A 14,653-nucleotide genomic window follows, 5' to 3' on the forward strand; every position below is an offset into this window, starting at 1 on the left:
GAGGTGATATTATTACAGTATTCAAGTCACTAAAGGAGACAGATTGCATTGACAGAAGAGCTCTTTTGATTAAGTAAGACCACATGTCTAAACAATGTGAAGAGATACAGTTTTCCATATAGATGCAAAAATACTTGGAATAGCTTAGAACGTGATATAGCCTAAGCTTGAGCAATACATGAAATAAAATCTAAATATAATAACTGGAAATAAGTGATAGAGATTAAGTTAGAATTGTACATGAATTTGAAGCTATGAATGATAGATTGGAGAGCAGGAGATAGGCTCCAGTGAGCATTGATAGTTTCCTGTATATAAAGATTAGGTAAGTAAAAAACTGTAGCACACACATACCAGTGTTGGCAGTCAGACAGTGGAGATGTCTCCAAAGTGTCTGGGTATTGTAATAGTGAGGAGGAGCAATGCAAGTTGGTCCCATCAAAAAGTTTAATAATCGATACTTAAGACCTAAAAGTCAAGTGAGAAGGTTTTGGATTTCCTTATTTTTTGTTATTTCATGTATGAAAATATAACTTGGAAGAAGTAAGAACACTAAAATGCATGTTTCTAGTATTTTATAGTTTTGATTTTATCCAAATAGAATTATCTTAAAAGTGCCTGAGACCAAACGAACTTTTCAATGCCGTAGTTACATTTTCCACCACTAGGGCATACTGATGACATAACAGTTGCTGTTTACATTCTTCAACATGGCCAGCACACAATACAAAAGTGACTTCACATCGAATGAAGAAGATTGATCTAACTTGGATGCTCTTTTGTGTTCCAATGTGGGTATAGTGCAAGGATACACGTGACAACATCTATATACATATATATATACATATATATATATATATGTATATATATATATATATATATATATATATATACAATAGACTATCTAAAAATGCAAAAAATGATTAATTTACAGCAACATGAATAATCATAAATTAGTATTTTTATTTCTTTCAGGCTGTACAGGTATCTTGCCTATCGTAATTTAGTGGAGTGGTGTTGGCAACGACTGAGCAAAAGAAATCGCCTGCCCCATCCAATATGTCCCAGAGACCGAATTAGGAAAAAATGGCCTCCGCCAGATGGACATTACACAGGATTTAAATACCCTTCAGCAATGACTTTAGTTCAGATTCTTGGAATTATATTTGAATTACTATTTATCCTTGGTATATGAAAAGAGTTCACTGTGTTGGACAATTAAACCTGGACCTTTGTTTCTAGATGATGTCAGACTTCTCGTGTTTTTCATATTTGGAACAGACTAGTTAAGGAACTTTCATAGTGGCCTGAAGTTTGGCATTTATTGCAAATTTGTATGATGGATATTCAGAACACAAACTCAGTAATTCACCAAGTAAAATCTATATATATATTCTGTAAATACAAAAAGGAGATTTATGGTTTGTACATGTAGTTGTTTAGTTTGTCATGTTATCAGAACAATACCAGATTTTTAGGCAAATATTAATTTTGGATTTATCACATTCCTCCAGCAGTTTCACAGTTTGGATGCAATATGTAGCACAATAATGCTTCATATACTCACTATATATTAGATTAACCTTCTCCTTTGCCACTCTAATACCTGCTTTGGCTTTGTAATAAGATATATCCCATTGCACCTCTCCATTTTTTTTTCTACTTTTTTACGTGAATTTTCATCGAAATGAAGGGCAGCAAGTGGTAGTCTGAGAGTGGAAAATTAATAATATTAATTTTCAATCACCATGCATGCATTTTACCATTCTCAGTAAGAATTCAGCCTCCTTGTGTCTGAATTACCGTAGTGAAATTACATCAAGATATGTTTGAAGTTACATGTGTACTTGCCTTCCTTTCATTGCTTTATATAAAAACTAAGTGCTGGGACTTGGGAGCAAAGAAGCACACAACCTTGTTATACGATTCCAATGTTGATGTTTTTGACAAGATGAAAGCTGACCGATATCACTGAGAAGTGCTTTCTGCATTACCATAAGCTCAAGCTCTTTGTGTGCTTTTGAACCTGAAAGCAAGATGATAAGCGGGATGTTGTGTGTTGTACAATTGCTTAGCAGCTGTACATCTATGAAGCAAGTGCAAAGCTAAAAACATGGTGCAGCGTTAGTAGTAGCTGCTATTCCCCGTCAACCAGTTCTACATGCCAGTTCCTTGTCAAACGCTTTACTACACTTTGTATTATAATTTACAAGAAACAACAGATTCACACTGTTAAAGACTATTAAATTTATTACATTGTACAGGAGAGAGGACGAAAATTTTAGCAAATCTTTGACAATGTGAACTGGGCTTATTACCTTCTTTCAGCCATTCCCTGTCGTCAACGGGCTTGTGCAACATGTTGGATATATTTCACCATAGCCTTCATATTTGTTGACAAGGCCAGGGTCCCAAGTGTCTTTTTTTATGTTTCTAACAGTTTCACTTTCAATCCAGGCTTCCATAACTCGTGCCGTCTGTACCGAAAGATCCAATAATTTTTGCAAACAGGATCTTTCAGAAAAGAATGAAAATGAAGTCCATCCGCAGCAGAAAGTTTTGTCGAATCACTGTCATAATTTGCGGCGACACAATAAACCATTTTTGAACTAAATAATTGATAAAACCTTGCTAACACACGAAATATGATAGATCACTGATCAAGCTGACAGTGCAGCATGACATTTTATAACGCATGCATATGGCATGCATCAAAATGTAAACAGCGAGATTGATGTCACAGCCGATAGAACCTTACGAGAACAGCCAAAGATCGGCAAAGGAAAAATTTGTCTGGTACCAATATTTTGATAGGCCTTTTTATCACACTGCATAATAATTAGGAATTATTTTTGCATTATCTTATCAAAAAGTGGCTAAGCCATACATCTAGCAAATATTCAACACCTCTTTGAAAACCTTCTCAGTTGACTTTTAATAGACATTTAGCATCTTAATGTGGAGAATGATTGTTAAAATTAACAGACAAAAATTACAACAAAACAGAGATGATAATATAGAAATAGGTGATAACACAGCAATAAGAAAATGATGTAGAAATAACAAAAGATAAGTGAGAAGGTTGTCGTAAACATGGTAACAATGGAAGGTTCAAATTTGGTTGTTGATGGCGAAGAACTACAAGATGACAAATTTGGAAAATTACTACTCTCCCTACATTTTTGAGCTAGAAAATAAAAACAGTGCCATAATTATACAAAACAGACAATAGTTCAAAGATTCTTTTCAGAGAGATTGTGGGAATTTTCAATGACCATTGGTATCCACCATGGGCCTTTATATTTCCCATTTTGTGAAACTCATTTTTTTTCCAACACTTAGTGGCGAATGGTTGTGTATGGATGATGTTGTGATGCGTGAAAGGGAGTGGGTGGGGGTTGGGGGGGATTAGGGAGTATGTGTGAATGATATTTTGACGAAGCCCAAAGTGATTTCTCCCTGTCCTCTCTTTTCCTGCACGAGGAGACGGATGGGGGAAGGGGCAAGGTCGCTGATTAAATGAAGCGGCCTTGCTGTGGATGTGCTGTGTCTTGCTGCATTGCTCCTGACCCAGGGCAGTGGGCGAGATACAAGGATAAACCCATCATCCAGGAGGAACCAAGAAAAGAGGGAAGGAGGGGTGGTGGATGGGAATGGCGTGTGTGAGGATGAGGTGGGTGGGAGAGGCGTGTGTAGGGATGAGGTGGATGGGAGTGGGTTTATCCATTTGACTTTGGCTACCTCCCTTGTAAAGGTAAAAGACCCCTTGGTGTATGTATGTACAGGTACTCCTCGTTTAACGACCTACTCAGTTAGCGACGACGCGGAGTTACGACGGGCTTTATGACAGACGTTTAACGTAAATCTCCCGAAGTTACGACGTCGTGTACGATAATTAAGTTGGCTGAGGCAAATTTGTATGATGTTATAATTGAACTTGTACAGTGGATATTAGCTGTGAGGTAAAGTGTTCTGAAGTTTAGGTCTACATTACCATCCTGCAAGCTACAAAAACTACCTGGGGTACAGTATATACCGGTAGTGGTAAATTTTTAGTTTCGACCATGGGCGCAATATAGCAATAGAAAATTAATTATTAATTTTGTAAATTATAATGTATCAAAGTAATATGCAATTTTGTGAGCGGAAAAAAAAAGGTGCTAAAACAAATTTCGTAAGTAACGAAGTCATGTCGGAAGAATGGTACACCATGTTTGTTATGATAGATGCCGATGTCGAAGAAATAAAAGGATGATGAATTCGTCTAACCTAAACTAACCTGACCTGTGTTTGATAAATCATTACCTGCAAATTAAATGTCATCCGGCTCGTCCTCGTTGTCGTCGTCGTGAGAGACGTTACCAGACGACAAGATGGCATACCAATCCTATGCTACCGACTTCGTTCATTAGCATATTTTCTTGTAGCATGGTATTTTTTTACTTTCATTTCCGCCCACAAAATTGCATATTATGTTGATACATTTTAATTTACAAAATTAATAATTAATTTTCTATTGCTATATTGCGCCCATGCTCGAAACTAAAAAAATACCCCGGTATTCAATATGCAATGTCAGCATACGCGGATTTGGTCATATACGGTAATTTCAGGAACCTAACCACCGTAAATAAACAGTAAATAAAGCTTTAATGTACTGTATAAAAGAGGGAAAATACACGAAAATAAAGATACATGTATTGCTGGACATTGTACATACAGTACATGTATGTATATGTATACACTTTCGCTTAACGACCAATTCGGTTAACGACGACGCGCTGGTCCCAATTGTCGTCGTTAAACGAGGAGTGGTTGTATGTAACATTCATGTCATATTGGCCTTACTGAAGAGGTTAACTGATGTAGCGATTGCTAAAACCTTATAAGTCTACTTCTGCGCATGTGGGTGTAATGGTTCATACCTTCTGGACAATCTGGTGTAATTGTTTCTGGATCCTGGCCTAGGACTATTTTGATATATGAAGCACTGCATTGTTGCCGAACGGTTATGGCATGGTAACTCTCAGACGCATTCAGTGCTGCAACAGAAAACAATACTTTACCTCTCAGATGTACAGTTACCTCTACTTCTAAGTACTACAAAAGCTGATGATATATGATTTGGACAAGATTCTTACAACCTCATTTACTTATTTGTATCATATGTGGTCTGCATAAAGAAGTATTGCATTACTACTTTACAACAGAAGCTAGTGTTGTACATACAAATGAAGTCAAAGTGATTTTGTAAATAAGTAAATTTGGGCTCTATCTATACTCAAAAGTGTTAAAAAATAAGATAAATAACAAATTATTAATAAATCACTGTCATTACTGTTATGTCAATTGGTGCTCTCTGTACATATATATTTGTTAGTTTATTAGTTCTTTTTTAGGCTTTACAAAAGAAGAAAGAAAAAGGAAGAGTAGATATAGAAAAGAAGATAAAGGAGAAGGAAAAAAGAAAAACCACAATAAGAAGAAGAAGAAGAAGAAGAAGAAGAAGAAGAGAGAAGAGAAAGGAAGAAAAGACTGAGAAGAAGAGGAAGGGTAAGAAAAATAAGAAAAAAGGGAAGGTGAATAGAGGAGAAAAAAGAAGGAAAATGGAAGTGAAGAAGATGAAGAAGAAAAATGAAGAAGAGAATGAAAATGAAGAAGATGAAGAAGAAAAAAGAAGAAAGAGAAAAAAGAAAAAGCAGAAAAATGGGAATAATGAGAAGGGGAGGAAAATAGAAAAGAAGAGCAAGAAAAAAAAGAGAAGAAGAGGAAGACAAAGGGGAAAGTGATATGTAGGAATAGATTGTTAAAGATATGCAAATGTAAAATAAGGAACTCACCTCGGCATGGCCTCTTCTTCAATCTCAAGTCCTCACTCCGCTTGACACGGTGGAGCACTGTCTCTCCAGATCTAAGCGGTTTCTCTTCTTTCTCCTGCTCCCTCTCCTTGACCATGGCATCACCTCGAAGCTGATCCAACTGCAGTAATAATAGATGATAAGGCCTACCAGGAGCTCGGTACATTCATCTACAGAGGTCCATTATTTTCCTCCTGGCTCCCCCTGACCCCAAACCTCCTTCTAGGATTCATGTATAAGATAATCTCTAAGAATGGACATGCTACTGGCATGTTAGTGCCATCTCTTGAAGCTTTCTCTGACGTTCCAGGTCAGTAGTTTCTAAATGAGTCAATGCATCCTTATTGTACATAATGTATATAAATAAATTTGACAATGGGATTAATAGTGCAATGGGATTAATAGGAATGACAGGTGGTAAGGAACATGGAACTACCTAGTGTAAGCTTTATGGTCTCTTGTAGTCTCCTATAATCTTATGTTCTTAAGAGAGATGTAGAGGCATGCTGGGAGATATCCAAAGAGGAACTACCTCATGGTCACTGTATGCAATGAATGTATCATTTACATGAGATACATATTTTCTCATGGGAACCCCTGTTTTTTCATTACAAAATGAATTTTGTTATTTTCGAGTTCTCATTGATTAGCCATCATTCTCTAACTGAGCATATGAAGCTAAACTTTGTTATCAGCTTCGTCCCAGTTTTCTGTTTACTTCCATGACAATTTCAAGTGACATAATTTATATGGGGATTTGTCTTCAAGTCAGAGAGACAAAGATCAATCTCTCCAATCCTGTGATGTGTTCTGCACACAACTGGAGTCCCCCTCTGCCACTATGGCCAACAGTTCTTGGATGAAGTAACACAGAACAAAGGACAGTACTATTGAACTTTACCAAGACTTTGGAGATCCCTACCTTGTAGGTTTAGGACCTTCTATCTTGATAATAATTAGGTTTTAAACACTGACCAGCTATTATGACTTTAATTTTTTTTTCAAAACATATTAATTACTTGCTTTAACAATGAAAATTTTATTTCTATATCTTAAAAAATAGAATGGAGCAATGCCAGTTATATGTCCTGTTCTAAGAATGACTTTAGTTCTCTCTTTCTCTCTCTCCCTCTCTCTCTCTCTCTCTATATATATATATATATATATATATATATGTATGTATGTATATGTATATATATATATATATATATATATATATATATATATATATATATATATATATATATATATATATATATATATATATATATGTGTGTGGCTGTGTCAAAATATCTGTACACAACCATTCTCCACTCACCCCTATCCCCTGTCTTCTCCCTTCCATGTTGTCTAGGGTGAACATACGCCATGTTTCACTAGTTACTCCCCGCATAAGTATTTTTTTTTTTTATAAAGTTTATGCATAAATATTCTTTCTATTTGTTAACACAATATTAAAACAATAGCTAAATTTTACTTAAGCAGTAACCCTCCTAATTCTAGCTATGAGCTGCCACTGTAGGGAATTAAAAAGTGTCATGAGACATAGGTGTCTGGGAATGGATGCATTCAGTACTGAAGAAAAAGAAATAGCAAAACCAATTCTAAAAGAAGCACAGTACAAGACGGAGACCAAGAAGTAGAAAATAAAATAGAAGTATATAGAATGGGACAATATTCCAAAGAAAGAAATCGACCTCTAATGATAAAATTAAGGTCACAAATGGTAGTAGAAGACATACTAGCAAAATTAAGAGTTAGCAAAGAGTGAATACTACAACAATAAATGGATAAAAAGAGAAATGAATGTTGAGGAAAGAGAGAGAGAAGACACTAAGAGATGAAGCTACAAAAAAAATGCAAAGAGAATGGAGGCTGAAAGAAATGAGTTCTATTGGAGAGTCTTAGACATGAGGCTGAGAAAATTGTATGCTCGAGCAAGCGAAATGAAAGGAACAGAAAACGAGATGGAGGTGAAAAAAATGAAATAAAATAAAAGTGGCTTATACTAACATAGACGGATTGATCTCAGGATTAAGTGAACTAAATGATTACCTGTCAGAAGAAAAACCAGACATAATGGGAATTGCAAAGACGAAATTAAGGGGTCTACTACCACCAAATAGTGTTGGACATGGATTATATAACTCTTGGATTAAGAATAGAAATGAGAAACAGGGTGGAGGAGTCATGTTTTGGCCAAGAAAAACTTAAATGTGATGAAGGTTGTAATGGTGGTATAGGATATTCTTTGTGTGTTGTACATACGTATTTGTAATATCGTTTATTTATTATACATTTTATATATTATTGTGAGAACCAAGTGTTCATTTAAGCGAATATGATTTTCCCGCCAAGTCTGAGCTTGGCGTCGCTTGGAGCCAGTCTTGATTCTGCTTACAAAGCGACCGCACGCTTATTTTTGTGGTGCTTGTAACTAATACAGTATTTTGCATTGTTACATTATTGATTGTTTCATTGGCCACCCCGGTACAAGGTTACAGAGGGTATAAACAGCATGGAAATGATCATGATAAATGTTAAAGATAGCGACATGAAAAGTAGAAAGTTTGTAGTGATTTATGTGCCCCCAAAAATGGGCTCTTGGAAAGAGGGTGAGCATTAGAGATGTTAGAAGATACAAGTCATTCATTAAACGAGATGCTGGAGGATGGAGGTAACCTGGTACTTATGAGAGATTTTAACTGCATGGAAATCTGTTGGGAAGAGATGACAGTGAAAGGTGGAGAGGATCTATGAGAAAATGTATTACATAACATGACTACAGAACATACAATGACACAATGGGTAAAAAAAAATACCAGATATAGAAGTAATAAAGAACCATCGAGACTAGATTTAATATTTGCAACAGAACCTGAAGTTGTGGATAAAATCGAATACAAGACACCATTTGGGAAGAGCAATCACATATTAATAGAATTTGAACTAAAGGAGAGAAATGCTGTACTTATTCTCTAGTGAAAACCAATTTGAAGTGATTGTTCATGACCAGCCATTTCTAAATCTTCTGTATATTCTATATCTCCGTGGCATAGTTTCACTATTTCCTGTTTATTTTTAAGTTTACCATTCACATACCTATATAAGAATTTGAATTTATCTTAACATTTTTCTATGATGTCTTTTTTTGGAGTTTCTTTTTTCCACTCTGCGCACTTTTACATATTCATTTCTATACCCCGTCTGGGGTATTGGCCCCGTCTGGGGTATTGGCCCCGTCTGGGGTATTGGCTGCTTGTTATTGTGGCAAAGTAGCATGCAGTCGATACTTTAGGGTCTATATGGGGCGCCCCTACGGACCAGAGCCACACATCATTTTGTCTATGATAGAAGAAATTCTGTTCATAGAGAAATGATGACACTTTTATACTACGACTGTCCCTCCGTTATGCTGTCCCCCAACCCCTTGTTGCTGTCCTGTACCATTTCTCTGAGTATTCTCTTTCTGATTGGGGGAATTCCCTGTGGTGGGGGAAAAGAATACTGCCACCAAGTTTTCCCACTTGGATCGTAAGAGGCGAGAAGAAAGGGACGGGGAGAGGGACTAGGCATCCTTCTCCCTGTAGCCCCACGGGGCACACATCCTAAAGACAAAAGTAAAGGCATAAGGGGTGCTGGCGGGCCTCGGGCCAGCACCCTAAGGTTTGGGTCTTTTAATGTGCGTGGATGTGGTACAGATGAGAGTAAAAGGGAAGAGATAGGTAGTATGTTTGTGAGAAGAAAGTTGGATGTGTTGGCTTTGAGTGAAACTAAGTTGAAAGGGAAGGGTGAGTGTATGTTTGGGAGTGTAAGTGGGAGGTTATCAGGAGTGAAGAGAGGGCGAGGGAGGGAAGGGGTGGCTATTCTTGTAAGTGAGGAGATAGGTAAAGGGGTAGTGGAGTGGAAGGAGGTTTCCTCAAGGATAATGTGGATGAAGGTGAAACTGGGAAAGGAGATGTGGGTCTTTGTAAGTGCATATGGGCCGGGCAGTGAGAAGAGCATGGAAGAAAGGGAGGCCTTTTGGATAGATTTAAATGAGTGCATAGAGGGTTTAGGAAGAAATGTCAATGTAATAGTACTGGGAGACCTTAATGCTAGAGTGGGAAATGGTCCAATCGATGGAGTGGTTGGGAAGTGTGGAGTTCCAGGAAAGAATCGTAGTGGAGAGTTGATGGTGGAAATGTGTCTAGAAAGAGAGTTGATGATAGCAAATACAGTGTTTCAGAAGAAAGTCAAGCATAAGTACACATGGGAGAGGGTGGTGGAGGGAAGGGTGGTAGATAGAGCGCTAATGGATTATGTAGTGGTAAATAGGATTATGATAGGAAGAGTTAAGGATGTACATGTGCTAAGGGGAGAAGGTGGGGGAATATCAGATCATTTTTTGGTGGAAGGTAAGTTGAGAGTGGAGGATAGATGGAGAAGGAGGAAAGGGACAAAAGGTAGGGAGGTTCTTAGAGTGAACTCCTTGAATGAAAAGGAAAAGGAGAAGGAGTACGAAAAGAAGCTGAAGGAGGAGTGGGAGGGAGTAAAGGATAGAGCAGAGATGGGTGTGGAGGAGGAATGGGGATGGTTCAAGGAGGGAGTCTTAAAGTGTGCAAGGATGGTGTGTGGAACAAGAAGGACAGGGGGAAATAGAAGAAAGGGTAGTGAATGGTGGGATGAGGAAACAAAGAAGGTTGTAGAAGAGAAGAAGCGAGCATTCACAGATTGGTTACAAAAGAGGACAGGGGAGTCATATGAGACGTACAAAGAAAAGAAAAGAGAAGTAAAGCAAAAGGTAAAGGAGGCAAAGAGGAGAGCAGATGTGAAATGGGGTAGGAGTATGACAGAAAATTTTGAAAGTAATAAAAAGATGTTTTGGAAAGAAATTAAGAGAGGAAGAGGAGGCGAATCAAGTAGGGAAGAAAAGGTAAAAGGTACAGATGGAGAGTTGATAATGGAAGAGATGGCAGTGAGGGGAAGATGGGCAGAATATTTTAGGGAGTTGCTAAATGTGAAGGAGGATAGGGAAGGAAAGATAGCTGCAGTGGGAAATACGAAGAAAATGAGAGTGATGAGTGAGGAGAATGGAGGAGAAATAAGGAAGGATGAGGTGAAGGCAGTTGTAAAGATGATGAAAGCAGGTAAGGCACCTGGTCTGGATGGATGTCATGCAGAATGTCTGAAAAAGGGAGGTTCAGTGATGGTGGACTGGTTGGTGAGATTATTTAATGTTTGCTGGTGAGAGGGTAAAGTACCGGAGGACTGGAGTAGTGCCTGTATAGTTCCTCTTTACAAGGGAAAAGGGGACAAGTGTGAATGTAGTAATTTCAGAGGGATTAGCCTGTTGAGTGTAGTAGGGAAGGCTTATGGGAGAATCTTAATTGAGAGGATTAGGAGAGGAACAGAAGGAGTAATTGGTGAGGAACAGTGTGGATTTAGGACGGGTAGAGGTTGTGTAGATCAGATCTTTGTGGTAAGACAGATATGTGAGAAAGCTATAGGAAAGGGGAAGGATGTTTTTTGGGCTTTTATGGATCTGGAAAAGGCCTATGATAGGGTAGACAGAAAGGCACTGTGGGAGGTTATGCAGATTTATGGGATAGGAGGAAAGCTTTTGGGAGCTGTCAAGAGTTTTTATGTGAGTAGTAGAGCATGTGTTAGGATTGGAAATGGAGAGAGTGAGTGGTTTGAAGTAAAGGTGGGACTTCGTCAAGGATGCGTTATGTCGCCCTGGCTGTTCAACTTATACATGGATGGGGTGGTGCGAGAGGTAAATGCTAGGGTAGTGAGTCAGGGATTGGAGATGGTTAAAGAAAATGGAGAAAAGTGGGAGGTGAGCCAGCTGTTGTTTGCGGACGACACTGCGCTTGTGGCAGGGTCAGAGGAGGGATTGAGGAAGCTGGTGGCAGAGTTTGGGAGAGTATGTGATAGAAGAAAGCTAAAGATAAATGTGGGTAAAAGTAAGGTGATGCGATGTACAAGGGGTGAAAGTGGCAGTAGACTGGAAGTGAACATTAAGGGAGAGCGACTGGAGGAAGTGGATAGTTTTAGATACTTGGGTGCAAGTGTAGCAGGAAAAGGTGGAGTGAAGGTGGAGGTAGAATGTAGATTGAGAGAAGCGAGTAAATGCCTTGGTGGTTTAAAGAGTGTAATGAGAAATAGACATTTGGGAATGGATGCGAAGAGGAGACTGTATGAAGGAGTGATTGTGCCAACAGCACTGTATGGGGCAGAAACGTGGAACATAAGAGAAGAAGAGAGAAGGAGTTTGAATGTGTTTGAGATGAGGTGTCTGAGAAGTATGGTGGGGGTTACTAGGCTAGATAGAGTGAGAAATGAGGAGGTGAGGAGGAGAACAGGGGTGAAAAAGGATTTGGGAGATAGGGTTGATGAAAGAATATTAGGATGGTTTGGACACATGGAAAGAATGAGTGAAGAAAGACTAGTAAAAGAGGTATGGAAGGCAGATGTGGAGGGAGTGAACATGAGGGGACGTCCTAGGATGAGGTGGATAGATGGGGTGAAGGGGGCTTTGGGGAAGAGGGGAATGTCTGTTGAGGAAGGAAGGGAGAGGACGGAAGACAGAGGTGAGTGGAGAATGGTTGTATATGGATGATGTTGTGACTGCATGTGGAGGATGGGGGGGGGATGTGGGGGGTGGGGTAGTATGTGTGAGTAAATTTTGACGCAGCCCGAAGGGATTTCTCCCCGTCCTCTCCTTATATGCAAAGGGGGACGGAGAGGGGGGGTCGCCGATTAAATGAAGCGGCCTTGCTGTGGATGTACTGTGTCTTGCGACACTGCTTCTGACCCAGGGCGGTGGGCAGGGTTCAGGGATGACCCGTCATCCAGGAGGTGCTCAGATGAGAGGAAGGGTGGGAGGGGTGTGGAGTGTATTTAGGGATGAAATGGGTGGGAGTGTTTTTATGCCTTTCCTTTTGTGGCTACCTCCCTTGGAAGGGGGAAAAAGCCTTGGTATATGTATGTATTTCTATAGTTGATATGTATTTGCCCCTTTCCAGGTTTTTTATCTTCCATCTTTTCCAAGCTTTATCTCTTTTGTCTTTCGCCTCACTGCATCTTCTATTAAACCAGCACTTTATATACACCTTTTCCTGTTTCTATCTTGGTACGCATTTATCCACTTCTTCATTACAAATTTCAATCAAAATCATCCATTTCTCTTCCACTTGTGTCTCTTCTTTGTAGAATTTTTCCCAATTTGTATTTTGAAAGACTTTCTTAAGCTTCCCAAAGTCCGTTTTGTTGTACATCAGTCTTCCTTTTCTGTATTTCTCATTTCTCTTTATATATATTACCTCCGTTAGTTAAACCTCTATTAGTATGTGGTCACTCTTTCCACATTCTTGCATTAGAAAAAAGTGGTGTTTGGAGCATTCTCCCACTCCATTATACATGTATGAGTATATGATATACTTATAAGCAACAGAACAGACCAAACAAAATAGATTGATTTATAGATAAGATAATAGGAAGCTAATCTGTCTCTACCAAGGGGAACAAACTCCCTTAAAATTGTAAACTTATGCCAAATGATTCACTTGAGCCCCCTGTTCTGCAACAACACTGGGTCTAATTGTAAGGTCATGATTTGAAAAGCTTAGGAATATTTATCACCAAAAGAAACAAAATCAGATACCTTGTGCACTCCTCCTTTGTTCTTCAGTTCCTGCTGAAGAGAGTTTAATGTCAGTGATCTCCGCCGCCTCCGACTCTCAGTGACTGATGGAGCATCCGTTGACCTAATATCTCCCAAGGATGAAGACGAGGACAAAGATGAGGAGGAGGAGGAGTCAGGGGAGGTGGAAGAGTGGGAAGAGGAGGAGACAGAAGAGACGTCTTGGTCCCAAGCTGTTGATGAGTGTGAAGGAGACTCTGTGGCCACTGTCGACTCAGGTGAAAATGAATTCGGGGCATTAGATGACATACTGGCCTCGTAAGGTGTCACTGTTTCTTCTCCGGTGGTGGTTTCGTACTCAGGATATGGGTACATATGATCATAGTCGTACATCATCCAATCTGTCATATCTGGCAGAAGAGTTCAAAAAGATACTGTACAAAGATTCCACTGAATCTTTTAATTGTTCCATTCATCATTGTCAAGATAGCTAACATGCATACATACATTTATAAAGGTCTCAATCCTCCTTATAAAGAGAGGTGGTTGAGTAAAGTATGTATGCCTCACCGTTTTGTGGAAGAAAAATAAGATGAGGGGGGAGGTTGCTTAAGAAAATTACAACTATGGATTTGGTTGGCACAACCTTCAATCTCTTTGAGACTGACCACTGTTCAAGTCCATGCATGTTTGCACATGTATGGTGGCTCCAACTAACTAACCCATGACTACACTGTTACTTACCATAATAGTTGGCTGGTATTGTCATACTGTCGATGTAATTACTGTCTTCAACAAAATAGGGGTTATAGCTATCTTCATTGTTAAAAGGTCCGTCACACTCTGGAAAAAAATAAAAATTGAGTAAGCAGGTGGCAAACTGCATGATCAAATGCAATTGGAAACATTAGTAAATTTTGCTGCTCTCATTATTATTACAGTTATCATCATCTTTAATCATTCTATTGGTGGTGGTTTTGCTATCATTAAAAGCATAGTGACATCATCAAGAGCATCTCTCCAAAACAAGTTTCAAACCATCAACACCAGAAAACACGAAAATAACTAAAATACAGAGAATCAAACCAGATGCTGAAGCCACTCCCCCGGTCACCAATATAAATGTAGAGGGGGCCACAAACAAATTGAAAAACTCCAAAGCTGAAGG

At 38.8% G+C, this 14,653-nt stretch overlaps 1 protein-coding gene across 1 annotated transcript in view; it reads right to left on the minus strand.

The window, feature by feature from the left end:
- Positions 1–14,653, minus strand: part of LOC143029399 (uncharacterized) — a 74,054-nt gene that overhangs the window by 39,664 nt on the left and 19,737 nt on the right. Inside the window, exons 5-8 of the mRNA XM_076192081.1 lie at positions 14,230–14,328; positions 13,507–13,895; positions 5,841–5,979; positions 4,926–5,042 (exon numbers count right to left, since the gene is read on the minus strand). Coding sequence (XP_076048196.1) covers positions 4,926–5,042; positions 5,841–5,979; positions 13,507–13,895; positions 14,230–14,328 — 744 coding nt within the window. The remainder of the gene's footprint in view (positions 1–4,925; positions 5,043–5,840; positions 5,980–13,506; positions 13,896–14,229; positions 14,329–14,653) is intronic.

This window comes from Oratosquilla oratoria, chromosome 1 (genome assembly GCF_046742065.1).
Source record: "Oratosquilla oratoria isolate Oo_2021 chromosome 1, ASM4674206v1, whole genome shotgun sequence".
NCBI classification, from domain to species: domain Eukaryota; kingdom Metazoa; phylum Arthropoda; class Malacostraca; order Stomatopoda; family Squillidae; genus Oratosquilla; species Oratosquilla oratoria.